Source organism: Muscardinus avellanarius (assembly GCF_963383645.1).
Source record: "Muscardinus avellanarius genome assembly, chromosome: 13".
NCBI lineage: Eukaryota > Metazoa > Chordata > Mammalia > Rodentia > Gliridae > Muscardinus > Muscardinus avellanarius.
This window is the reverse complement of record NC_137799.1, coordinates 11,023,977-11,049,871: the sequence shown is the minus strand read 5'-3', so window position 1 is coordinate 11,049,871 and position 25,895 is coordinate 11,023,977. Positions and strand designations below refer to the sequence as shown.

The following is a 25,895-nucleotide window of genomic DNA, read 5'->3' as shown; positions in this document are numbered from 1 at the left end:
TTTATTTATTTTGCAGTACTGGGGATGGAATTCAGAGACATTCAACCTCTGAGCTACACCCCCAGCCCTATTTTTTATTCTTTATTTTGAAACCGGGTCTCACTGAGTTGCAAAGAGCATCACTAAGTAGCTGAGGCTGGCGGTGAACCAGGATCCTTGGTCTCAGCCTCCCAAATGCTGGGATTACAAGTGTGCACCACCACGCCCAGCTTATACTTTATTTTTGAAACATAGCCTCACTATGTTGTGGAAGGCCTCACTAAGTAGCTGAGGCTGGCCATGAACACTGATCCTTCTGTCTCCCAAGTACTGGGATTACAAGCGTGCACCACTACGCCTGACTAGTTGTCTGCCTTTTTCTCTGGATCAGAAACCAGGACCTGGACCACACCGGAAGTGACCAGCCCTCCACCATCTCCAAGAACATTCCACACATCCTCAGCAGCCATTGGGAACCAGCTGTATGTCTTTGGCGGTGGAGAGAGAGGTGCACTGCCTGTGCAGGACGTGAGGCTGCACATGTTTGACGCAAGTATGGACCAGGAAGGGCACTGGGGGGCTGCTACTTAACTGGTCAGAGCCATCTCATTCTGTAGTTTACCTGGTGTAGGGAGCAGGGATTGCAAAGTGAAACTTTGCAAATAGACACACTGGTACACGCACCTATAATCCCAGTACTTGGGAGGCTCAGAAGGGAGGACCACAGATTTGAGGCCAGCTTCAGCAATTTAGTGATAGCCTGTTTCAAAATAAAAAGGTCTAGGGCTGTAACACAGAAGTTGAATGCTCCTGGGTTTAATCTCCAGTACACACACACATACATACACACACACACACACACGCACACAATGCATACACGCACATGCACACACGCACATACACACACACATCAAAAAAAGGAAGGAAGAAAATAAACTATGACCTACTGTTTCACTTTTTTTTTTTTTTTTTGCGGGTCTGGGGATGAAACCCAGAGCATTTGACCTCCGAGCTACACCCCCCCTGCCCTATTTATTTATTTTGAAACAGAGTTTCACTAAATCATGAGTGCCTCATAATTTGGACAGCTGAGGTTGTCCTCGAACCATGATCCTTTGGTCTCAGCCTCCCAAATGCTGGAATTAGAAGCGTGCGCTGCCGGGGTCCAGCCCTAGCAGGAGTCAAGGTTCCTGTGTTGGTGAGAGGAGAGCCGAGGTCGTGAGAGGAGAGCTGTCACACGGGATCAGGTTCAAACATCTCCATTTTATTCAGGATTTGTTACAACTTTTATATTTTCTTTTTTGGCAGAAAGGCAAGGGCATAGCCATGTAAGCAGGAACTCCAAGGACGGGAAAAGTTTTATTTTTTATTGAGTTCGGGGCAAGGGTGTCAGACATTTAAACAGTCATAGTACGCTTTGTCTCACGTCACAGGGCTGACCCGAACTTAATCTTATACAGTGGCCCAGACTAAGGTCAGTTTGAACTTAATCTTTGGCCCAAACTTTATCCTTGGGAAAAAATCTTTGCTGCCTGAGTCTCTCACAAGCCGCTGCCCATCAGTTTTAGTTAAAATGCTTATACATAAAATTCCAATTATACATATTGATCTAAATAACCCTAAAATAATTTTTTTGAAGAAAGGAATGCTAGACATACTTCATGGGGGCTCTACGCCGTTGCGGACCCCCTGATCGAGCTTTCTCAAGATCTGCATGAGAGGCTGTAGCAGTGCACCACCACACCTGGCTCACTTTTGGACTTATTTTGATACATACCTATTTTATCACTGAATATATCTGTGATATATTCTTTTTTGTAGCAACATTAGAATTGAAAAGGCATAAATGATCAATTTTAAAATTTCAAACAGTACAGTGTATAAATTAGAAAGGTAAATGTTTGCTGGGCATGATGGCGCACTCTTCTAATCCCTGCATTTGAGAGGCTGAGACAGGAGGATCGCAGTTCGCAGACAGCCTCAGCTATTTAGTGAGGCCCTCTGTAACTTAGTGAGACCCTGTTTCAAAATAAAGAATAGCCGGGCGTGGTGGCGCACGCTTATAATCCCCGTGCTTGGGAGGTGGAGACAGGTTTGAAGCCAGCCGCGCTGGCTTAAGAGACCCTGTTTCCAAATAAAAAATATAAAATAGGTCTGGGAGTGTAGCCCGGAGATAGAAGGGCTTCCAGGAACCCCAGTACCGCCAAAAAATTAAAAAATAAAAATAAACAATAAAGCTGGGCATGGTGGTGCACACTTGTAATCCCAGAATTTGGGAGGCTGAACCTGGAGGATTGCTGTTTGCGGACAGCCTCAGCTATTTAGTGAAGCCCTCCGTAACTTAGTGAGACCCTGTTTCAAAATAAGAATAAAAAATAGGGCAGGGGTGTAGCTTGGAGGTTGAATGCCTCTGGGCTCTATTCCCAGACCTGCTAAATAAATAAACAATTAATTAATTAATTAAATAATAGGGCAGGGGCTGTAGCTCGGAGGTCAAATGCCCCTGGGTTCCACCCCCAGACCATACGGGTGAAGAAAAAAAAAGGTGAATGTTTGCTTGTTGGCACATACCTGTAATCCCAGTAGTTGGGAGACTGAGACAGTAGGATAAGCCTCAGTAAGTAGTGAGGCTCACATCAACCTAGCAAGACCCTGTTTCAAAATAAAAATAATATAGGGCTGGGATTGTAGCTTGGAAGTAGAATGCCCCTCGGTTCTATCTCCAGTACCGGGGGAAAAAAAAGAAGAAGGAGAAGAAAAAGAATTGGGGGTGTAGTTGGAGGTATTGTCTTTTATTTTACACTTAAGGAAACTAAACCTTAGAGAAGTAACTGGTGGTAGCCCAAAATAGTTATTTAGTGAGATAACCTGGTTTTAAATCCAAACACCAGTTCTGTTTTCTTCTGCTTCATCAGGAGGCCCTGCTAACTTCCATATGAAAGTACTCTCGTTTCCTGCCACACTTTCAGCAAATCAGTTAAGAAGATTATTTTAGGGGGAAAATAAAAAAAAAGGACCCTGAACTGGTCAATGTAGTTTAGTGGTAAAGAGTGTCAGATCTTGAGTTCATTCACAGGGACCCTGTACCTACCCGCCCCCCCCCCCAAATAAAGACTGTGCTGGGTGTGGTGGTGCACTCCTGTAATCCCAGTACTTGGGAAGCTGAGACAGAAGGATCACAGGTTTGAGGATGGCCTCAGCAAGTAGTGAGACTCTCATCAACCTAGTGAGACCCTGTTTCAAAATATAAATAAAGTAGGGCTGGGTGTGTAGCTCAGAGGTAGAATGATCCTAGGTTTAATCCCTAGTACAAAAAAAAAAAAAAGAGAGAGAGAAAAGACTGTAATGACAGCCAGACACTGAAGAGGACTAGTTTAAGTTTGTGGCCATTGTAGGTTGAACTTAAGGGGAGAGCATTTTTTAATTAATTTATTTTATTTTATTATTATTATTTTAGTGGTGCTGGGGGTGGAACCCAGAGGCTTTCTACCTCCGGACTATATACTCCCAGACCTATTTTTGTGTGTGTGTGTGTATGGTACTGGGGTTCCTGGAAGCCCTTCTACCTACGGGCTACACTCCCAGACCTATTTTATATTTTATTTGGAAACAGGGTCTCTTAAGCCAGCGCGGCTGGCTTCGAACCTGTGCCATCCTCCTGTCTCTGCCTCCCAAGCGCAGGGATTACAAGCATGTGCCACCATGTCCGGCTCTCCCAGAACTATTTTATATTTTATTTGGAAACAGGGTCTCACTAAGTTGCTGAGACCCTCGCTAAATAGCTGAGGCTGGCTTTGAACCTGTGCCATCCTCCTGTTTCGGCCTCCCAAGCGTGAGCCACTACGCCCAGCTAAGGGGAGAGCATTTTAATTCAAAGCAATCATTGGCTTCCGAATGCTTAAGGGTAGGGGTAGGCCTGTCGGGCCGTGTGCTCTGCAGCCCTGAAAGTGTCCAGGCAGAAGCCGCACAGGCTGTAGGGGAGGGAGTTCTGCCTGGGTGGGTGAGGTGGCATTAGCGACTTTGAGGCAGCTTCCTGCTGGAGCATCTCCTGTTGCCTAGGAGGAGGTCGGGGGTGATACTGAGGCTTAGATAGATTTCTCTTGTTCTTCATAGTTTTGCCACTTGATGTTAATGAATTTACCTTTCTAGACACTCTGACCTGGTCGCAGCCAGAAACACATGGAGACCCGCCAGCCGCCCGGCATGGCCATGCGATGGTGGCTGCCGGGACAAAGCTCTTCATCCATGGAGGCTTGGCCGGGGACCGGTTCTTTGATGATCTCCATTGCATAGATATAAGTAAGTGGGCATGGGCGCTGGTCTGCTGAAAATTATTTAAAATGGAGCAAGGGAGCTGGGCATGGTGCAGCACACTGTAATCCCAGAAGTTGGAAGACTGAGACAGGAGGATCACAGGTTCAACACTAGCCTCAGCAACTTCACAGGACCTTGTTTCAAAAGAAAAGCTAAATAAAAAAACTGGGGGGGGGGGCAGGCGTGTGGCACACACTTGTAATCCCAGCATTCAGGAGGCTGAGTCCAGAGGATTGCGGTTCGCGGACAGCCTCAGCTACTTAGTGAGGCCCTCTGCAACTCAGTGAGACCCTGTTTCAAAATAAAGAATAAAAAATAGGGCAGTGGGTGTAGCTTGGCAGTCAAATGCCCCCTGGGTTCCATCCCCAGACCTGCAAAAAAAAAAACCCTGGGGGAAGGCCAGGCATGGTGACCCATGCTTATAATCCCAGCGCTTAGGAGGCTGAGACAGGAGGATTGCACAGGTTCAAAGCCAGCCTCAACTACTTAGTAAGGCTCTCATCAACTTAGTGAGACCCTGTTTCCAAATAAAATATAAAATAGGTCTGGGAGTATAGCCCGGAGGTAGAAAGCCTCTGGGTTCTACCCCTAGTACCACCAAAACAAAAAACAAAACAAAAAACTGGGGGAGCCAGATGTGGTGCACACTTATAACCCCAGAATTTGGGTGACTGAGACAGGAGGATTACGATTTACAGCCAGCCTCAGCTACCTCGTGAGACCCTCCCCAACTTAGTGAGACCTTATTTCAAAATAAAGAATTTTAAAATATGGCAGGGGGTGTAGCTTGGAGGTCAAATGCCCTGGGTTCCATCCCCAGACCGGCAAAAAAAGAAAAGAAAAAAGAAAAAAGATAGGGCTAGGGGTCTAGCTCAGAGGTAGAATACCCCTGGGTTCATCCCCATTACCCCCCCAAAAAAAACTAGGGGTCTAGCTCAGAGGTAGAGTGCCCCTAGGTTCAATCTTCATTACCAAAAATAAATAAATAAATAAAATGGACAAGGAGGTCAGTGTGGTGGTGCACGCTTGTAACCTCAGCATTCGGGAGGTTGGGACTGGAGAATTGATCACGGCTCGTGGCCAGCCTCAGCTACTTATTGAGGCCCTTCTCAACTCAGACTAAAAAAGAGACTAAAATAATAGGGCTGGGGGTGTAGCTCAGAGGTAGAATGCCCCTGGTTCCATCCCCAGTACTGAAATAAATTAAATAAATAAATAAATAAAGTAAATTAAAAAATAGGGCTGGAGGTGTAGCTTGGAAGTACAGTGCTCCTGGGTTCGATCCCTAGTACCACCAAAAAGTAAAAATATAAAAAATAGTCGGAGCCAGGCGTGGTGGCACACATTTGTAATCCCAGCGCTTGGGAGGCTGAGACAGGAGGATCGCACAGGTTTGAAGCCATCCACAGCTACTTAGTGAGCTTCTCAGCAATTTAGTGAGACCCTGTTTCTAAATAAAGTATAAAAAAAGGTCTGAGAGTATAGCCTGGAGGTAGAAAAGCCCCTGGTTCCACCCCCTTTACCATACAAAAAAGTAAATAAATAAAAATAAATAAATAAATAAGAAAGTTCTACCCGGGCGTGGTGGTGCACGCTCATAATCCCTGTGCTGGGAGGCGGAAACAGGAGGATTGTGCAGGTTTGAAGCCAGCCTTGCTGGCTTAAGAGACTCTGTTTCCAAATAAACTATAAAATAGGTCTGGGAGTGTAGCCCGGAGGTAGAAGGGTTCCATCCCCAGTACCACCAAAAAAAAAAAAAGAAAGGAAAGAAGGAAGGAAGGAAGGAAGGAAGGAAGGAAGGTAGTTCTAGCCAGGTGTGGTAGCATACACCTGTAATCCCAGTATTGGGAGGCTGAGACAAGAGGATCACAGGGTCACCATTACTCTCAGAAAATTAGTAAGGCCCTCCACAATTTAGGGAGACCCTGTTTCAAAATTAAAAATAAGCCCAGCATGGTGGTACACAATCGTAATCCCAGTACTTGGGAGGCTGAGACAAGAGGATCACAGGTTTGAAGCCAACCTCAGCAATTTAGAGAGACTCTCAGTAACTTAGCAAAACCTTGTTTCCAAATAATAAATAAAATAGGGATGGTGGTATACCCTGAAGGCAGAAGACCCCTAGATTCCATCCCCAGAACCACAAAAATAAATAAATAAATAAATAAATAAAATAAACAAAAAATAAGGCTGGGGGTGTAGCTTACAGGTAGAGTACTTCTGGGTTCGATCCCCACTACTACAAAACAAAACAAAAATAAAATAGGGCTGGGATTTTAGCTCAGAGGTAGAATACCCCTGGGTTCAATTCCCAGTACTACAAATAAATAAATTAGCAAAGAAAATAAGAAATAAAAAGGAAGAGCCTCCCAAAATAAAAATAAAAATGTATGGTAGCACATCCTTGTAATCCCAGGACTTGGGAAGCTAAAACAGGAGGATTGCAGATTTGAGGATAGCCTCAGCAAGTAGTGAGACTCTCATCAACCTAGTGAAACCCTATTTTCAAATAAAAATAAAATAGGTCTGGGGAAATAGCTTGGAGGTAGAATGCCCTGGGCTCAATCCCCAGTGCCATACACAGAAAAAGAAAAAAAAAACCCACACCTTTCCGCACATGTTGTGCCAAAACTGTTTCTCTTCCCAGGTGACATGAAGTGGCAGAAACTCAGTCCCAGTGGGGCTGCGCCTGCGGGCTGCGCTGCCCACTCAGCTGTGGCTTTGGGGAAGCGTGTGTACGTCTTTGGAGGAATGACTCCGACTGGAGCGCTGGACACGATGCACCAGTATGACATAGGTGAGCGAGCCACTCCCGGTCTTCATGAGCATTCTCTGCAAAGTGACACGGTCCTTTGGTTTTTTCAATATGGTTCATCCATTTCTTTTCTTTTTTTATTTTTCGTTTTTGTTACTGGGGATTGAACCCAGGGGTATTCTATCTGAGCTACATTCCCAGCCCAATGTTTTATTTATTTATCTTTTTTGGTGGTACTGGGAATAGAACCCAGGGGCTATTTAAACTCTGGGTTACACTCCCAGACCTATTTTGTACTTTATTTGGAAACAAGGTCTCACTAAATTGCTAAGAGGCTCACTAACTATCTGAGGCTGGCTTTGAATCTGTGTGATCCTCCGGTCTCAGCCTCCCAAGCACTGGGTTTACAAGCATGTGCCACCACGCCTGGCTGGTTCATCCATTTCTAAATGCAAAGGAATAACAGCTAAACTTGTAGGCAATGTCATCTTTAAAGCACTAACACTGAAGCCAAGTGTGCTGCTGCACAACTGTAATCCCAGTATTTGGGAAGTAGAGACAGGAGGATTGCAGGTTTGTGGCCAGCCTCAGCTACTCAGTGAGACCTCCATAACTTAGTGAGACCCTGTTACAAAATAAAGACTAAAAAATAGGGCTGGGGGTGTAACTCAGAGGTAGAAAGCCCCTGGGTTCCATCCCTAGTACCATACACACACAAAAAAAAAATTAAAAATATAGCTGGGCATGATGACACATGCTTGTAATACCAGTACTTGGGAGACTGAGACAGGAGGATTGAGGCTCCAAGCCAGCCTCAGCTACTTAGTGAGACCCTGTTTTAAAATAAAAAGAATAAAAAATTAGGCTGATGGTGTAGCTCAGAAGTAGAATGCCCCTGGGTTCAATCTCTAGTGCCACAAAAAAGTAAAAAAATTATTGTGCCATGCCTGGTGGCGCACACTCATAATCCCAGGATTTGGGAGGTTTTTGCAGGTTCAAGTACAGCCTCAGCAAGTAGTGATACTCTCATCAACCTATGGAGACCCTGTTTCCACATAAAGAATAAAATCAGGCTGGGGGTATAGCTCGAAGGTAGAATGCCTCTGATTTCAATACCCAGTACCACAAAAAATTAAGAAAATAAAAAATAAGCTGGGCGTGGTGGCACACGCTTGTAATCCCAGCGCTTGGGGGGGCTGAGACAAGAGGATCATACAGGTTTGAAGCCAGCTTCAGCTACTGAGTAAGGCTCTCAGCAACTTAGTGAGACCCTGTTTCCAAATAAAATATAAAATAGGTCTGGAAGTGTAGCCCAGAGGTAGAAAGCCTTTGGGTTCCACCCCTAGTACCACAAAAAAAAAAAAAAAAAAAGAATAAAAGCTGGGTGTGGTAGCACATGCTTGTAATCCTAGTGCTTGGGAGACTGAAAAAGGAGGATCGCACAGTTTGGAAGCCAGCCTCAGCTACTGAGTGAGGTTCTCAGAAACTTAGTGAGACTCTGATTCCAAATATATAGGTCTGGGAGTATAACCTGGAGGTAGAAAAGCCTCTGGGTTCCGCCCTCAGTACCACACGCACAAAAAAAAGAATAAAAAATAGGACTGGGAGTATCACTTGGAGGTAGAATGCCCCTGGGTTTCATCCCCAGTACCACAAAAATAATAATAATAATAATTTTTAAAAAATTAAAAATGTAAGCTAGTTGTGGTGGCCTATGCTTATAATGCCATTACATGGGAGCCTAAGACAGGAGGATCGCAGGTTTGAGGCCAGCCTTAGCAACTTAGTGAGACCCTCTGCAATTTAGGGATCCTTTTTCAAAATAAAAATAAAAATAATAAAATAGGGATGGGGTGTAGCTCAGAGGTAGAATGCCCCTGGGTTCCAACCCTAATGACAAACACACACATACACACACTAAAAATAATAAAATTTCAAAAAGGGGACTGGGGCCGGGCGTGGTGGCGCATGCTTATAACCCCCACACTTGAGAGGCTGAGATAGGAGGATCACACAGGTTCAAAGCCAGCCTCAGCTACTTAGTGAGGCTCTCAGCAACTTAGTGAGACCCTGTTTCCAAATAAAGTATACAATAGGTCTGGGAGTATAGCCCGGAGGTAGAAAAGCCCCTGGGTTCCACCTACCCCACCACCAAAAAAAAAGGGGGGTGGGGGGTCTGGGAGTGTAGCTTGAAGGTAGAATGCAGTACAAAGAAACAAAAACAAAAAAACAAACAAACAAAAACCCTGAGTTGGTCGGGCGCTTTGTAATCCCAGCATTCGAGAGCCTAAGACTGGAGGATCGCCGTTCGCAGACAGCCTCAACTACTTAGTGAGGCCCTCTGCAACTTAGTGAGACCCTGTTTCAAAATAAAGAATAAAAAATAGGGTTGGGATTGTAGCTCGAAGGTCAAATGCCACTGAGTTCCATCCCCTGACATGCAAAATAAAAACCAAACAAACAAACAAAAACACTCTGAGTGGCTAAGGGTGGTGGTGCACACTTGTAATCCCAGCATTCGGGAGGCCGAGACAGGAGGATCCAAGTTCGTGGACAGCTTCTGCTACTTAATGAGACCCTTTGCAACTCAGTGAGACCCTGTTTCAAAATAAAGTATAAAAAATAGGGCAAGGGGTGTAGTTCAGAGGTAGAATGCTCCTGGATTCCATCCCCAGTACAGCAAATAAAATAAAAAACCCTGAGTGTAACTCAGAGGTTCAGTGCTCCTCAGTTCAATCCTCAGTTCAATCCTCAGTTCAATCTCACACACACACACACACACACACACACACACACACACACACACACACAGAGAGAGTCAGTTTACACTATCATTTGGTTTTCTTCCCTTTTATTTCCCATTGGTATGTATGCTTAGCTAACACATTAAATCACTGAGCATTTCTTTTCTTTCTTTTTTCTTTTTTTTATTTCAGTACTGGGGATGGAACCCAGGGGCATTCTACCTCCGAGCTATACTCCTGCCCTATTTTTTTATTCTTTATTTTGAAACAGGGTCTCACTGAGTTGCAAAGGACCTCACTAAGTAGTGGCTGAGGCTGTCCGCGAACCGCGATCCTCCTGTCTCAGCCTCCCAAATGCTGGGATTACAAGTGTGCATCACCACGCCCAGCTTGAGAATTTCTTGAAATTTCTTTACATGAACTTTTGGTTTTTACCTCTAACAGAAAAACAGCACTGGACCCTGCTTAAATTTGATACTTTTCTTCCGCCTGGACGATTGGACCATTCTATGTGTATCATTCCATGGCCAGTGGCATCTACTTCTGCAAAAGAAGATTCCAGTTCTGTCACCCTAAACTGTGAAGCTGAAAAGGGAGATTCTGCTGACAGGGGAGTGACTGGTAGTGGTGACTCACAGGAGGAAAGCCCAACTGACACATTTCTATGTTTTGTGTTTGGCGGAATGAATACAGAAGGGGAAATCTATAATGACTGTATTGTGACTGTAGTTGACTAATAAAACCTACATTTTTATTACTTCTGTTACTTTCATGAAAGTTAAACAGAATCTTAGCTGTTTTATCCCTCCAAAATATCTTCTGCACAATATATCCATTTGCTCTTCTGTACTTTGGTAGGTGAAGAAATGAACTGTGTAGCCCAATCATAAACTATAGACATTAGAAACCAGGCATGGTGGCATACACCAGTAATCTCAGCATTCAGGAGGTTGAAACAGGAGGATCGTGGTTTGCGGACAGCCTTAGCTATTTAGTGAGGCCCTTTGCAACTTGGTGAGACCCTGTTTCAAAATAAAGAATAAAAAAATAAGGCTGGGGGTGTAGCTTGGAGGTAGAATGCCCCTGGGTTCCATTCCCAGAACCACTCACACACACACACACAAAAAAAAAAAAAAAAAAACCCAAAAAAACTATAGACATTAGAATAGACATTTATCAGTTGAAGTCTGTCTTTTTTAGTATTCATCAGCTGATTCTCAGACAGATGCAGATTGTTTGGCACAGTAGCGATGCCTTTAAGGAACAGGCCAGTTTCAATGTTTGATTAGGCTTGTCTTGCAGATTATAATGAGCAGTACTTGGAAGGCTGAAACAAGAGAATTGCAGGTTTGAGAACAGCCTCAGCAAGTAGTGAGACTCTCAATGCAGTTGAGACCCTGTTTAAAAAAATAAAAATAAAGGCTGGGCGTGTTGGCACATGCTTGTAATCCCAACGTTTGGGGGCTGAGACAGAAGGATCATGGTTCCTGAGCAGCCTCAGCTACTACTTAGGCCCTTTGCAACTAGTGAGACCCTGTTTCAAAATAGAGAATAAAAAATAGGGCTGAGAGCTGAGCATGGTGGTGCATGCCTGTAATCCCAGCATTCAGGAGGTTGAGGCTGTAGGATCATGGTTCGCAGACAGCCTCAGCTACTTAGTGAGGCCCTCTGTAATTTAGTGAGACCCTGTTTCAAAATAAAAAATGAAAATAGGGCAGGGGGTGTAGGTTGGAGGTAGAATGCCCCTAGGTTCCATCCCTAGACTCAAATAAATAAATAAATAAATAAATAAATAAATAAATAAATAGTGCCGGGGGTGTAGCTTGGAGGTAGAGTGCCCCTGTAATCCATCCCTAGTACCGCAATACAAGTAAATAAAAATAAAAATAAAAGGTGGGCGTAGTGGCGCACGCTTGTAATCCCAGCACTTGGGAGACTAAGACAGGAGGATCTCACAGATTCGAAGTCAGCCTCACTTATTTAGTAAGGCTCTCAGCAACCTAGTGAGACCCTGTTTCCAAATAAATTATAAAACAGGGCTGGGAGTCGGGCATGGTGTTGCATGCTTATAATCCCAGCATTTGGGAGCCTGAGACAGGAGGATCGCGGTTAGCAGCCAGCCTCAACTTAGTGAGGTCCTCTGCAACTCAGTGAGACCCTGTTTCAAAAAAATAATAATAATAGCCGGGCGTGGTAGCGCACGCTTGTAATCCCTGCGCTTGGGAGGCAGAGACAGGAGGATCCCACAGGTTCGAAGCCAGCTACGCGAGCTGGCTTAGGAGACCCTGTTTCCAAATAAAATTGTAAAAAATAGGTCTGGGAGGGTAGCCCGGAGGTAAAAGGGCTTCCAGGAACCCAAGTACCACCAAAAAAAAAATATATATATATATATATAATAATAATAATAATAATAATAATAATAAATAAGGCTGGGGGTATAATTCAGAGGTAGAATGCCCCTGGGTTCCACCTCCAGTACTGAAAAAAAAGAAAAATAGGGTTGGGGGTACAGCCTGGAAGTAGAAAGCCCCTGGGTTCCACCCCCAGTACCACAAATGAATGAATGAATGAATGAATGAATGAATGAATGAAATAGGGCTGGGGGGTATAGCTCAGAGGTAGAATGCTCCTAGGTTCAATCCACAGTACCTCCAAAAAAAAAAAATTCTTTAAACAGGGTCACCCTAATTTGCTGAGGCTAGTTTTGAACCAGTGATCCTCCTGTCTCAGCCTATGAAGGATTGGGATTACAGGTATTGCCACCATGCCTGGTTCTGCTCAAATACTTTGGAAGCAATGAAGTAAAAGCCTGAGCTTCAAAGAGTAACAAGAAGTTTGGTATTAACTGGGCATGGAGGTGCATGTTTTTAATCCCTGTACTTGGGAGGCTGAGGCTGGAGGATTGCAGGTTTGAGAACATCAACAAAAGTGAGACTCCCCTTAACTTAGCAAAACCCTATTTCAAAAAAAGAAAAATAAGCCGGGCATGGTGGCACACGCTTGTAATCCCAGCATTTGGGAGGCTGAGACTGGAGGATCATGATTGAGGGACAGCCTCAGCTACTTAGCAAGGCCCTCTGCAATTTAGCGAGACCCTGTTTCAAAAATAAAGAATAAAAAATAGGGCAGGGGGTGTAGCTCAGAGATTGAATGCCCCAGGGTTCCATCCCCAGACCCACAAATAAATAAATAAATAAATAAAGCCAGGCGTGGTGGCGCACGCTTGTAATCCCCGCACTTGGGAGGCAGAGACAGGAGGATCGGGCTGGTTCCAAGCCAGCTGTTCTGGCTTAAGAGACCCTGTTTCCAAATAAAAAATATAAAAATAGGTCTGGGGGTGTAACCTGGAGATAGAAGGGTTTCCAGGAAACCCAGTGCCACCAATACATACATACATACATACATACATACATACATACATAAAATAGGGCCAGCGATGTAGCTGAGAGGTAGAATGTCCCTGGATTCAATCCCCAGTGCCATACACACACACACACACACACACACACACACACACACACACACACACACACACACAGTTTGATATTGGGTCCCAAGTCTACTCTCCTTAGCAAACTAATTTTCAGCTGGTTGCTCATTTACAAAATACCTATCCTTGGGCAGATGTCATGTTAGCATCAGATAACAAAGATGACCTTTACTGAGGCATACTAAACTAAACAATTCTTCAGCCAATCTAAATAATCCTAAACCAGTATTGACACAAACCATTGCCATTTATTTACAAATGGGACTCTTTAATGTGGTTTCAGGGTTACCACCTAGATCCCACCTCAGGACCACTGAGAAATTGCAGGGATGGATTCTAATGTACCTGGGGCTCAAAATATACCTTTACATCTTTTTTCTGTTGTTTTGGTACTGGGGATGGAACCCAGGAACATTCTACCTCTGAGCCACACCCCCCACCCTATTTTTTATTCTTTATTTTAAAACAGGGTCTCACTCAGTTGCAAAGGGCCTAAGTAGTTGAGGCTGTGATCTTGTCTCAGCCTCCCATATGCTGAGTGTGCACCACTATGCCCGGGTCTACACCTTATAAAGCTGTAGCTGAGCCAGGCATGGCAGCACCGACCTATAATCCCAGTACTTGAGTAGCTGTTACAGGAGGACCACAGGTTTGAGGCCAGCCTCAACAACTCAGACCCTACTTCAACCTTTATAAAATAGGTCTGGGAGCTGGGCATGGTGGCGCACGCTTGTAATCCCAGCACTTGGGAAGCGGAGATAGGAGGATCGCACAGGTTCAAAGCCAGCCTCAGATACTTAGTGAGGCTCTCAGCAACTTAATGAGACCGTTTCCAAATAAATTATAAAAAGCCGGGCGTGGTGGCGCACACTTGTAATCCCCGCACTTGAGAGGGGGAGATAGGATTGCGCAGGTTCAAAGCCAGCCTTGCTGGTTTAAGAGACTTTGTTTCCAAATAAAAAATATAAAATAGGTCTGGGAGGGTAGCCAGGGTTCCATCCCCAGTACCACCAAAAAATAAAAATAAAAAATAAATTATAAAAAATAGGGCTGGGGGTGTAGCCTAGAGGTAGAATGACTCTGGGTTCCGTCCCCAATACTGCATAAATAATTAAAATAGGTCTGGGAGTATAGCTCAAGTGATAAAAAGCCCTCAAAGTTTAATTCCCAATACCATACACACACATAAGAAAATGTAGCTAGGCATGGTGGCCTGTAATCCTATTTAAGAGGTTGAGACTGGAAAGATGGCAGGTTCGAAGCAGCCTCAGAAAGTTAGCAAGTCTGATAAAAAAGGATAGGGGTGTCGACTAGAAATGTTCCTAAGCCAGGCATGATGGCACACGCTTGTAATCCCCGCGGTTAGGAGGCTGAGACAGGAGGATCGCACAGGTTCGAAGCCAGCCTCAGCTACTTAGTGAGGCTCTCAGCAACTTAGTGAGACCGTTTCCAAATAAAATATAAAAAAGGTCTGGGAGTATAGCCCGGAGGTAGAAAGCCTCTGGGTTCCACCCCCAGTACCACCAAAAAAAAAAAAAAGAAATATGTTCCTAAATTAAATCCCCAGTATCCATCCACCAAAAGAATTCAAGTAGCTATACATCTGATTATTAATAAAGCTACCAGAAACTGGGTGTAGTTGCAAACCCTTGAAATCCCAGTACATGGCAGGCTGGGATAGAACTGCAGGGTTTTTTTGTGTGTGTGTGGTACTGGAGGTGGAACCCAGAGGCTTTCTACCTCCAGGCTACTCCCAGACCAATTTTCTATTTTATTTGGAAACAGGGTCTCACTAAGTTGCTGAGAGCCTAAGTAGCTGAGGCTGGCTTCGAACCTGTGCGATCCTCCTGTCTTAGCCTCCCAAGCGTGGGGATTATAAGCGTGCGCCACCACGCCCAGCAGAACTGCAGGTTTGAGGCCAGCCTCACCAATTTAGCAAGACCCTTTTTCCAAATAAAAAAGGGCTGGGGGATGTTGCTCAGAGGTAGAATGCCTCTGGGTTCAATAGCCAGCATATATAAAAAAAAGCTAGGTATAGTGGCAAATGATTGTAATCCTAGCATTTGGGAAGATGAGACAGGAGGATCATGGTTAGTATTCACTCAGCTACTTAGTGAGACCCTGTTTCAAAGTAGACTAAAAAAATAGGGATGGGGGTATTGCTCAGAGGTAGAATGCCCCTGGGTCCAATCCCTGGTACTGCCAAAAAAAATAAAAGGGAAAGTCAGAAATTTTCAATTATGTTCAAGAAAACTCATCTCTATTTAAACTATTTAAAGCTAGACCAATTATCTGGAAGTATTAAACAGAAATGTTTCCTTGCCCAACATCCCAAATACCCATCCTCCTAATGTGAACATGAAGTGAAAATCTAACCTCGAAATAAAATGATCTAATTAAAAGCTTTTCACAAAAATCAGACCAGTGTAAATAACAAACATTTATTGGTGTCACTTATGGTAGAAAAAAGTTCCTACACCAGATGTGCACGACCCAATTGTTAAATAGAACATTTCTGAGGTGAACACACACCTTGACCCAGCTTTTTTGCCCAGTTTTTAGGATAGCCAATTCCTCCTCTCCCCCCACCCCAAGACCTGTGAGCAACTGCTAATGAAAAGCAGTAAACAGCCGCGTGGGCTATAGCATTTTCAACTCCACTCTGAGGTGAAGATTCCAATTACATTCGAGACTTAAGTTCTCTCAATTTTCTCCTAACGAAAGTTCCTGAGTCCAGTATTTACAATATTACAGCACTAGCAGATCAGCGCCTACAACTCGTCCTTTTCTGCCATGTCCTCTTCACCAGTTGGGGGAGGGCCTGCGCTTCCATAGAGTTTGCTGATAATTGGCTGCACAATTTCTTCCAGTTCCTTCTTTTTAGCTTTGAAGTCTTCAATGTCAGCATCTTGGTGGCTTTCCAGCCATTCAATCTTTTCTTCTACAGCTTTTTCCATGGTCTCCTTATCTTCAGAGGAAAGCTTCCCTCCCAGCTTTTCTTTGTCTCCGATCTGATTCTTTAGAGAATAGGCATAGCTTTCCAGCTCGTTCCTGGTATCAATGCGCTCCTTGAGCTTTTTGTCCTCCTCAGCGAACTTCTCGGCATCATTGACCATCCTTTCGATCTCTTCCGGTGTCAGGCGATTCTGGTCATTGGTAATTGTAATCTTATTTTTGTTCCCTGTACCCTTATCTTCAGCTGTCACTCGAAGAATACCATTCACATCTATTTCAAAGGTGACTTCAATCTGGGGGACCCCACGGGGAGCAGGAGGAATTCCAGTCAGATCAAATGTACCCAGAAGGTGATTGTCTTTTGTCAGAGGTCGTTCGCCTAGAAGTTAAAACACAAAAAACTTGTTATTGATAACATCTAGGTTATTTCAATCTGTGAGCGCATATGATGGGGCAAAGGAGCATTATTAAACTCAAAGTGACTCAATATTGGTCTACGAGCAGCAGCAAACGGGCAAAGTTACCGCTAACTCTTAACTGGATTTCATCTGCTTCAAAGTACGAGAAATCCTTCTGTTCGTACATTCTAAGTGCCAGCTCACTAGTATTTTTAATGGGAAAGAGTGCTAAAGAGCCAAATTAAGTACTGCCTCTGTGAGACTCAATACTAGTCAAATAAGGACCTCATTTTTCCCTAGCCTTTTTTTTTTTGGCAGTATTGGGGATGGAACCCAGGGGTACTGTACCTCCGAGCTACACCCCCAGCCCTATTATTTATTTATTTTTTTGGTGGTACTGGGGGTGGAACCCAGAGGCTTTCTACCTCCAGGCTATACTCCCAGACCTTTTTTATATTTTTTATTTGGAAACAGGGTCTCACTAAGTTGCTGAAAGCCTAAGTAGCTGAGGCTGGCTTCGAACCCGTGCGATCCTCCTGTCTCAGCCTCCCAAGCGCGGGGATTACAAGCATGTGCCACCACGCCCGGCTTCCTATTTTTTTATTTTTGAAGCAGGGTCTCACTGAGTTGCAAAGAGCCTCACTAAGTAGCTGAGCCTATCCGCAAACTGCGATCCTCCTGTCTTAGCCTCCCGAATGATTGGATTACAAGCGTGCCACCACGCCCTGCTTCCCTAGCCATTTTAATACTGTATGTTAAACAAGCCATATTCTCTCAAAACATATCACTGTAATGCTAGTACTTAGGAGGTTGGCACAGGAGGGTGATCCCAGAATCAAGGAGAGCCTCAGCCAAGTAGTGAGACTCTCATCAACCTAGCAAGACCCCCGCCTGGGGGTGTAGCTGGAAGGTAGAATGCCCCTGGGTTCAATCCCTAGCACCACCCACACAAACACATAAATATCAACAAATGTAAACAATTACCTTCATAGACTTTGATAGTAACAGTAGGCTGATTATCAGAAGCTGTAGAAAAGATCTGAGACTTCTTGGTGGGTACCACAGTGTTCCTTGGAATCAGTTTGGTCATGACTCCTCCCACAGTTTCAATTCCAAGTGTAAGGGGGCATACATCAAGCAGTACCAGATCACCTGCAAAGGTTAGTTAATCAAGTTAAGTTCTAACTCAAAGAATCTTGAGAGCACTGTCATGCACTCTCCTGATGACTTTATCTTCTCCATCTTACCATTGCCTTAGGTTCTAAGCACACTGAAAGTAAACAGTTGCTACAGACCTTAGACTGCCCAGGTCTTGGCTTCACTTTATCTTTACTATTATTTTCTAAGCAACAGTCTCCCCAGCAAGCTACTGAAGCACTGGAAGATGCTGCATCAGTGACCTACCTGTATCTTGATCACCAGAGAGTACACCAGCCTGAACAGCAGCGCCATATGCTACAGCTTCGTCTGGGTTTATGCCCCGGGATGGTTCCTTGCCATTGAAGAACTCTTTAACCAGCTGCTGGATCTTTGGAATTCGAGTAGAGCCACCAACAAGAACAATCTCATCAATATCAGACTTCTTCAGATCAGAATCCTCCAATACTTTCTGGACAGGCTTCATGGTAGACCGGAACAGGTCCTGGAATAAAGGACATGGTTACTAATATTCCTTGGATTATTAGCTAGATGCACTGTAATAAACTAAAAGTCTAACTAGTTCTCATTAGCAGGGCACAAAACAAGGAGCATACCATGTTTAGCTCTTCAAATTTGGCCCGAGTCAGGGTTTCAGAAAAGTCTTCTCCTTCATAGAAGGACTCGATTTCAATTCTTGCTTGATGTTGAGAAGACAGGGCCCGTTTGGCCTTTTCTACCTCACGCCGGAGTTTCTGAACAGCTCTGTTGTCTTTTCTAACATCTTTGCCAGTCTTCTTTTTGTACAGCTTGATAAAGTGTTCCATAACACGCTGGTCAAAGTCTTCTCCACCCAGATGAGTATCTCCATTAGTGGCCACAACTTCAAAGACACCATTGTCGATGGTAAGGAGAGACACATCAAAGGTTCCACCACCCAGGTCAAACACCAGGATGTTCTTCTCTCCCTCCCTCTTATCCAGGCCATATGCAATAGCAGCTGCTGTACTGTAAGAATGAAGAAAAAGAAAAAAAAAAGGGCGGGAAATGCTTAGTCAAATTCACATTTCCCCTATTTGGAAATATGCCATATCCTTGAATTAGATACTTACGGTTCATTGATGATCCTCATGACATTCAGCCCAGCAATAGTTCCAGCATCTTTAGTTGCTTGGCGTTGGGCATCATTAAAATAGGCTGGTACAGTAACAACTGCATGGGTAACCTAAAAGCATAACAAAAAGGAAATTAGGTGTATGCGGTCACAGGATTTAAGATTTTACACTTTTTTGGTAGTGGGGATTGAACCCAGGGACATTCTACCTCTGCGCTACACCCAGCCCTATTTTATTTTATTTGGAAACAGGGTTTCACTGAGTTGCTGAGGCTGGCCTCGACTCTGGGATCCTCCTTCTCAACTAAGTAAATTAATACATACATCAATTTTTTTTAATGGTACTGAGGTTGAACTCTAGGACATTTAACCTCAGAGCTACACCCCCCAGCCCTAGTTTATTTTGAAACAATGTCTTACTAAATTGCAGAGAGCCTGTTGCTGAGGCTGGCCTTAAATATATAGTGCCTAGCATTTTGTTTAGCCTACAGGCAAGTACAAAATTAGTAAACCTGACAAGCATGTATGCAATTCACATTAAAAAAATAATAATAAAAACTTTTTTGGTACTTGGGATTGAACCCAGGGGCATTCTACCTCTCTGAGCTACATCCCCAGCCCTATTTTCACTAGATTGATGAGTCTACTTGCTGAGGCTGTCCTCAAACCTGTGTTCCTCGTCTCAGCCTCCCTAATATTGGGATTACAAGTGTGCACCACCATGGTCAGCTCACATTTAAAAGTAATAAAAACCTAAGAAAACACTTGACATTATTCTAGAAATATTTACCTTCTTTCCCAAATAAGCCTCAGCAGTTTCTTTCATTTTAGTGAGAACCATAGCAGAAATTTCTTCTGGAGCAAATGTCTTAGTTTGTCCACCTCCAATGTCAACTTGAATGTATGGTTTAGTCTTCTTTTCAACCACCTATTTTATAGAACAATTCAATAAGCAGTAGTCAAACAATAAAGCCATGACATTTCAAACTTAAAAAAAAAATCCCACTTTCTCCTCCATAGTTTGGGTTTTACTTTTTGGAGAAGTGTTGGGTACTGAGATTTAACAGAAGAGCATTCTATCTACCTCTAAGCTATACCTTCCAGCTCTGTTTTTTTTTTTTTTTTTTTGGTACTTAGGATGGAACCCAGGGGCATTGAATATCCGAGCTACACCCCCAGCCCTATTTTTTAGTCTTTTTATTTTTGAAACAGGGTCTGAGTTGCAAATGGCCTTGCTAAGTAGCTGAGGCTGTCCTCACACCAAGATCCTCCATTCTCAGCCTCCCAAATGCTGGGATTACAACCTTGAGCCACCACACCGGGCTTATTATATCTTTCTCTCTCTTTTTGAAACAGTCTCCTTATGTTGTGACAGCTAGTGTGGAACCTGGAATCTTGTCTCAGGCTCCCCATAATTTAGTTTACTTTGGTCCCTTGGATCTAAATATGACTAGAAATACTTTGGGAATATCAATTTCTTCAAAGGATCTCTTCAGTTTTAGTCAGACCTAGTCCTACTCTGTCAAAAGATTGCCAACTACAGTTCTGTAACATTAAGTATTAAATAAAAGATTAAATACAATTATCTCTTACTCTTTGTCTCAGATTTGTTTTTCAGTCACTGTTTAACCCTAGATACTTCCATCACTTCTCCCACTGTTAGGGTAAGAAAAAACCCCGTCTCACCTTGAAAGGCAAGAACTTGATGTCTTGTTGCACAGACGGGTCGTTCCAAGTGCGACCAATGAGCCGCTTGGCATCGAAGACCGTGTTCTCGGGGTTGGAGGTGAGCTGGTTCTTGGCCGCATCACCGATCAGACGCTCCCCCTCGGGAGTGAAGGCCACATAGGACGGCGTGATGCGGTTGCCCTGATCGTTGGCGATGATCTCCACGCGGCCGTTCTTGAACACCCCAACACTGGCGGAAACCCCAAGAGAACAGGAATCAGCACCTCAGTTTTCAAGCCGGCCGAGGAGGCCACGCCCCATCCTTCCCCTTCCACAAATCCCACTTACCAGGAGTAAGTGGTCCCCAGGTCGATGCCGACCACGGTGCCCACGTCCTCCTTCTTGTCCTCCTCCTCGGCCCGCGCCGCGCTGAACAGCAGCAGCACCGCAGCCACCAGAGACAGCTTCATCTTGCCGGCGGTGTCGGCCGGTCGGTCACCGAGCGAGCGGGCGGGCGGGCGGACAGGAGTCACAGCAACAGGCCGCAGCACGGGCGCGCAGCGAGACTACAGATCTGAGGGCGACAGGATCTGGGGTCAGGCAGAGCGGAAAACGAGCCAAGGGACAGACCCGAAAGGAGCAGGCCGCGGAGCTTACCTCTCACACCAGCGAATTCCCCAGAGTGTCCACCTATGTAGTCCCGACCAGTGTCGAGCGCGCCGTCGCCGACTCCACTTATATACCCTGCCCCCAGCCCCGTCGTGGAGGCCGCCGATTGGTGAAGATGCTTCTCGTTGGAGGCCGCTGATTGGTCCAGACCACCAAGCTGGCTGCTGCCGATTCGAAGCGGCCTCCTCCGCAACTAACGTCACAGCTACGCCCCCGGAGCCGACTCATTGGCTGCGGGTCGACCTCAATGTCCACCAATGAGAGGCAACATCCGCCTCGTGCGCTAGCCCCATTGGTTCAGCAGCTGCCGGTCCCCAGTGTGACCTCTCACCCCGAGGCGATTTCCGCCGGTAACTGCCTGGGTCTTCCCCTCACACTGTGCCCCCGGGGACTCCCGCGAATTCGGCGCGCTTGTCCCCTCGGGGCGGTGGTACGCGAGCTTCTTGCTCTGCCCGCCCCCCTCGCTTCTGTTCTTCATCCCAAAGCAGGAAAACTCTCCTACGTGTTCCAAACTGACTGGCCTCAGTGTATATCAGTGATCGCCCCGAAACGATTTCTCTACCTTTCGCAGCCGCTGCCAGTGCCGGGATGTCCGAGCTTCCAGGCCCTTTGTTACTCATCAGCCTGCAGCTCGATTACCGGGGCCGGCCGGGGTTCTGACCCGCGGCGAATCATTGCCCCTCCCGGCTAGTTGTGTCGTCCCTGCAATCCAGCCCAGCTATATTACCCTATTCCAGGCTTCTCCAAAGTGACCTAACCCCTGTGAAGTCCTAGGACAGGACCTCTAAGTCCCAGGACAAGCCTGGCCAAGTAGTTTCCTCCTAGTCCTGAGTTCCCCGTCTTTGCTGTGGGACCCTCCTGACAATTTACTAATGTCAGCTATCACCCTGGGGTGCGTCATCTTTTTTTCTACATTGCCAGGTTGTGTGTGTGTGTGTGTGTGTGTGTGTGTGTTACTAGGGATTGAATCCAGGGGTAGTCTATCTCTGAGCTACATCCCTAGCCCTGTTTTATTTTTTAGTTTAAAACAGGGTCTCACTAAATTGCTGAGGCTGGCGGTGATCTGTAATCCTACCACCTCAGTTAACGAAGTACTGAGATTAGAAGTATGTGCCAGCCGGGCGTGGTGGCGCACGCTTGTAATCCCTGCGCTGGGGAGGCTGAGACAGGAGGATCGCACAGGTTCAAAGCCAGCCTCAGCTACTTAGTGAGACCCTGTTTCTAAATAAAATATAAAATAGGTCTGGGAGTATAGCCCGGAAGTAGAAAGCCTCAGGGTTCCACCCCCAGTACCACACACACACAAAGAAAGGAAGTATGTGCCACCCCCCACCCCTGTTCAGTTATCTTAGTTATCTTTTTTTGGTCTTGGTGGTACCAGGGATTGAACCCAGGGGGCACTCTGCCACTGAGTATTCCCATCCCCCCCCCTTTTTTTTTTTTTTTTGGTGGCACTAGAGATTGAACCCAGAGGCATTTTACCTCTGAGCCCTACTTTCTTTCTTTCTTTCTTTCTTTCTTTCTTTCTTTTTTCTTTTCTTTTCTTTTCTTTTCTTTTTTTTTTTGGTACTGGGATGGAACCCAGGGGCCTTCTACCTCCGTGCTACACTCTCAGCCCTATGTTATTAATTAATTAATTTATTTATTTTTGATACAACGTCTCAGGTGCCAAGGGCCTCGCTAAGTACCTGAGGCTGTCCGCGAACCGCCATTACAAAGGTGCGCCACCACACCCAGCCCTTTTTTATTTCTTATTTGGAAACAGTGTCTCATTAAGTTGCCAGAGCCTAGCTAAATTGTCGAGACTGGCGTTGAGCCCTTTTTTATTTTTCATTTTGAGATGGTCTCCCTAAATTGTACAAGTTGGCCTCCAACTGGTGGATCTCTAGTTTCAGCCTCCTAAGTACAGAGATTACAGGTGTGTACCACTATACCTGTTACCATTTACAACTCTTTTCTCTCTCTCTCTCTCTCTCTCTCTCTCTCTCTCTCTCTCTCTCTCTCTCTCTCTCTTTTTTTGCGATACAGAAGATTGAACCCAGGAGCATTCTACCTTCAAGCTACACTCTTAGCCCTATTTTTTATTCTTTATTTGAAACAAGGTTTAGCAGAGTTGCAAAGGCCTCACTTAGTAGTAAAGGCTGGCTACCAACCTGTGATTCTTCTGTCACAGCCTCCCAAGTACTGGAATTACAAATGTGCGCAACCACGCCCAATGTATATCCCTTCTTTATACTTAGATAAAAATCACCTTGAGGCCGCCGTGGTGGCGCATGCTTGTAATCCCCGCGCTTGGGAGGCAGAGACAGGAGGATCGCGCAGGTTCGAAGCCAACCACACGCGCTGGTTTAGGAGACCCTGTTTCCAAATAAAAATGTAAAAATAGGTCTGGGAGTGTAGCCCGGAGGTAGAAGGGCTTCCAGGAACCCCAACCATGGAAAAAAAAAAAAAAAGAAAGAAAAAAAAAATCACCTTGATAATGCTGTTTTATAATATGGTGTTGCAAGCCAGGTGTGGTGACACACGCTTATAATCTCAGCGCTTGGGAGGCTGAGACAGGAGGATCACACAGGTTCAGAGCCAGCCTCAGCTACTTAGTGAGGCTTTCTACAACTTAGTGAGACCCTGTTCCCAAATAAAGTATAAAATAGATCTGGGAGTATAGCTCAGAGGTAGAAAAACCCCTGGCTTCCACCCCTAATACCATAATAATAATAATAATAATAATAATAATTATAATTATTATTATTATTATTATTATTGTTATTATTATGTGTTGCAAAAATAATAGAGGCTAGCCGGGCATGGTGGTGCATACTTGTAATCCCAGCATCATTTGGGAGGCTAAAACAGGATTGCAGTGAGGTCCTTTGAAACTCAGTGAGACCCTGTTTCAAAATAAGAATAAAAAATAGGGCAGGGGTTGTAGCTCAGAGGTCTAATGCCCCTGGGTTCCATCCCCAGACCTGCAAAAATAAATAAATAAATAAAAAATAGGGCTGGGAGTGTTGCTCAGAGGTAGAATGCCCCTTGGTTCCATCCTCAGTACTGGAAAAAAAAAAGACTGGGGATGTAGCTTTAGAAATAGAATGCCTCTGGGTTTCATACCCAGTACCACAAAAAATAATAATTATTATTATTATTATTATAATAGAGGCTACATGTGTCATTTGGTCCTTACAGTTCAGTAATGTTAATAAATGTTTCTAGCTGGGCGTGGTGGCACACACTTGTAATCCCAGCACTTGGGAGGCTGAGACAGGAGGATCGCACAGGTTCAAAGCCAGCTTCAGCTACTTAGTGAGGCTCTCAGCAATTTAGTGAGACCCTGTTTCCAAATAAAGTATAAAATAGATATAGGATCATAGCCTGGAGGTAGATAAGCCCCTGGCTTCCACTCCCAGTACCACCAAATTAAGTAAATAAATAAATATAAATGTTTCCAGTTTTCTAGATGATAACACTGAGAGCAAAAGTGATTAACGAACTAGATCAATGATCTGGTGAATAATGGAATTAGGAGTGATCTCCAAGTCAATTTCCCTCTTTAGCCATCGCTCTTAAAAAGTCTTTCTAGGCCGGGCGTGGTGGCGCACGCTTGTAATCCCCGCGCTTGGGAGGCAGAGACAGGAGGATCGCGCAGGTTCGAAGCCAGCCGCGCACGCTGGCTTAGGAGACCCTGTTTCCAAATAAAAATGTAAAAATAGGTCTGGGAGTGTAGCCCAGAGGTAGAAGGGCTTCCAGGAACCCCAGTACCACCAAAAAAAAAAAAAAAAATTAAAAAAAAAGTCTTTCTAGCTGGGTATGGTGTTGTACATCTGTAGTCCCAGAATTTAGGAGGCTGAGACAGGAGTATCACAGGCTTGAAGAAGCCTCAGCAAGTAGGAGATTCCCATCAGCCTAGTGAGACCCTGTTTCAAAATGAAAATAACATAGGGCTGTAGGTGTAGCTCAGAGGTAGAATGCTCCTGGGTTCCATCCCCTTTTATCCCCTACACACAAATCTTTTCTTCCAATTCTTTCATTTAACAAACATTTTTGAAAGATCTACAAGCCAAATCCCTGATACAAAATATTTTAAAGTTGGAAGCTGTAGTGCACTCCTGTAATTCCACTACTTGAGAGATTGAAACTAGAGGATCACAGGTTCAGGATCAGCATGCCTTCATTTATCAAGACCCATTTCAAAATAAAAATGAAAAGAGCTGTGGGTATAGTTCAGTGGTAGAATGTTCTTGGATTCAGTCCCCACCACCATAATATTTTTTTCAGGCCAGGCGTGATGGCGCACACTTGTAATCCCAGCATTTGGGAGACTGAGACAGGGGGATCGAGGTTTGCGAACAGCCTCAACTGCTTAGTGAGGCCCTTTGCAACTCAGTGAGGTCCTGTTTCAAAATAAATAAAGAAAAATAGGCCTGAGGGTATAGCTTGGAGGTAGAATACCCCTGGGTTCTATCCCCAGCACTGCAAAAAAAACAAAAATATTTTTTTCTTTTTTTACTTCTGGAAATTGCATTGGACTTCATCACCTTTAGGAATAGTTGAATATTCTTGAAATTCATGGGCGTAGTGTATCCAAATAGTACAGAAACATCTTACATGCAATTCACTAAGATGCTGAGTTGATGAGTCAGTACGGAAGAATTTTTCTTTCTCCTTTAGTCTGCCT

General features: G+C 44.7%; 2 protein-coding genes across 3 annotated transcripts in view; one reads left to right on the top strand and one right to left on the bottom strand.

Annotated features, from left to right (window-relative positions):
• Positions 1 to 10,529, top strand: part of RABEPK (Rab9 effector protein with kelch motifs) — a gene marked incomplete at both ends in the record, with an annotated part of 17,544 nt that extends 7,015 nt beyond the window's left edge. For both annotated transcript variants that reach the window (XM_080708697.1, XM_080708696.1), the window contains 4 exons: positions 371 to 532; positions 4,129 to 4,278; positions 6,941 to 7,090; positions 10,237 to 10,529. In XM_080708697.1, the coding sequence (XP_080564823.1) occupies positions 371 to 532; positions 4,129 to 4,278; positions 6,941 to 7,090; positions 10,237 to 10,529 (755 nt within the window). The remainder of the gene's footprint in view (positions 1 to 370; positions 533 to 4,128; positions 4,279 to 6,940; positions 7,091 to 10,236) is intronic.
• A 5,524-nt stretch (positions 10,530 to 16,053) lies between these two features.
• On the bottom strand, positions 16,054 to 21,024 carry HSPA5 (heat shock protein family A (Hsp70) member 5; the record flags this gene model as incomplete). Its single annotated transcript, XM_080709240.1, has 8 exons — positions 16,054 to 16,616; positions 17,620 to 17,787; positions 18,040 to 18,277; positions 18,390 to 18,780; positions 18,885 to 18,997; positions 19,677 to 19,814; positions 20,573 to 20,804; positions 20,903 to 21,024. 8 exons carry the CDS (start codon positions 21,022 to 21,024, stop codon positions 16,054 to 16,056), a joined length of 1,965 nt encoding a protein of 654 aa, XP_080565366.1.
• Positions 21,025 to 25,895: the final 4,871 nt, after the last annotated feature.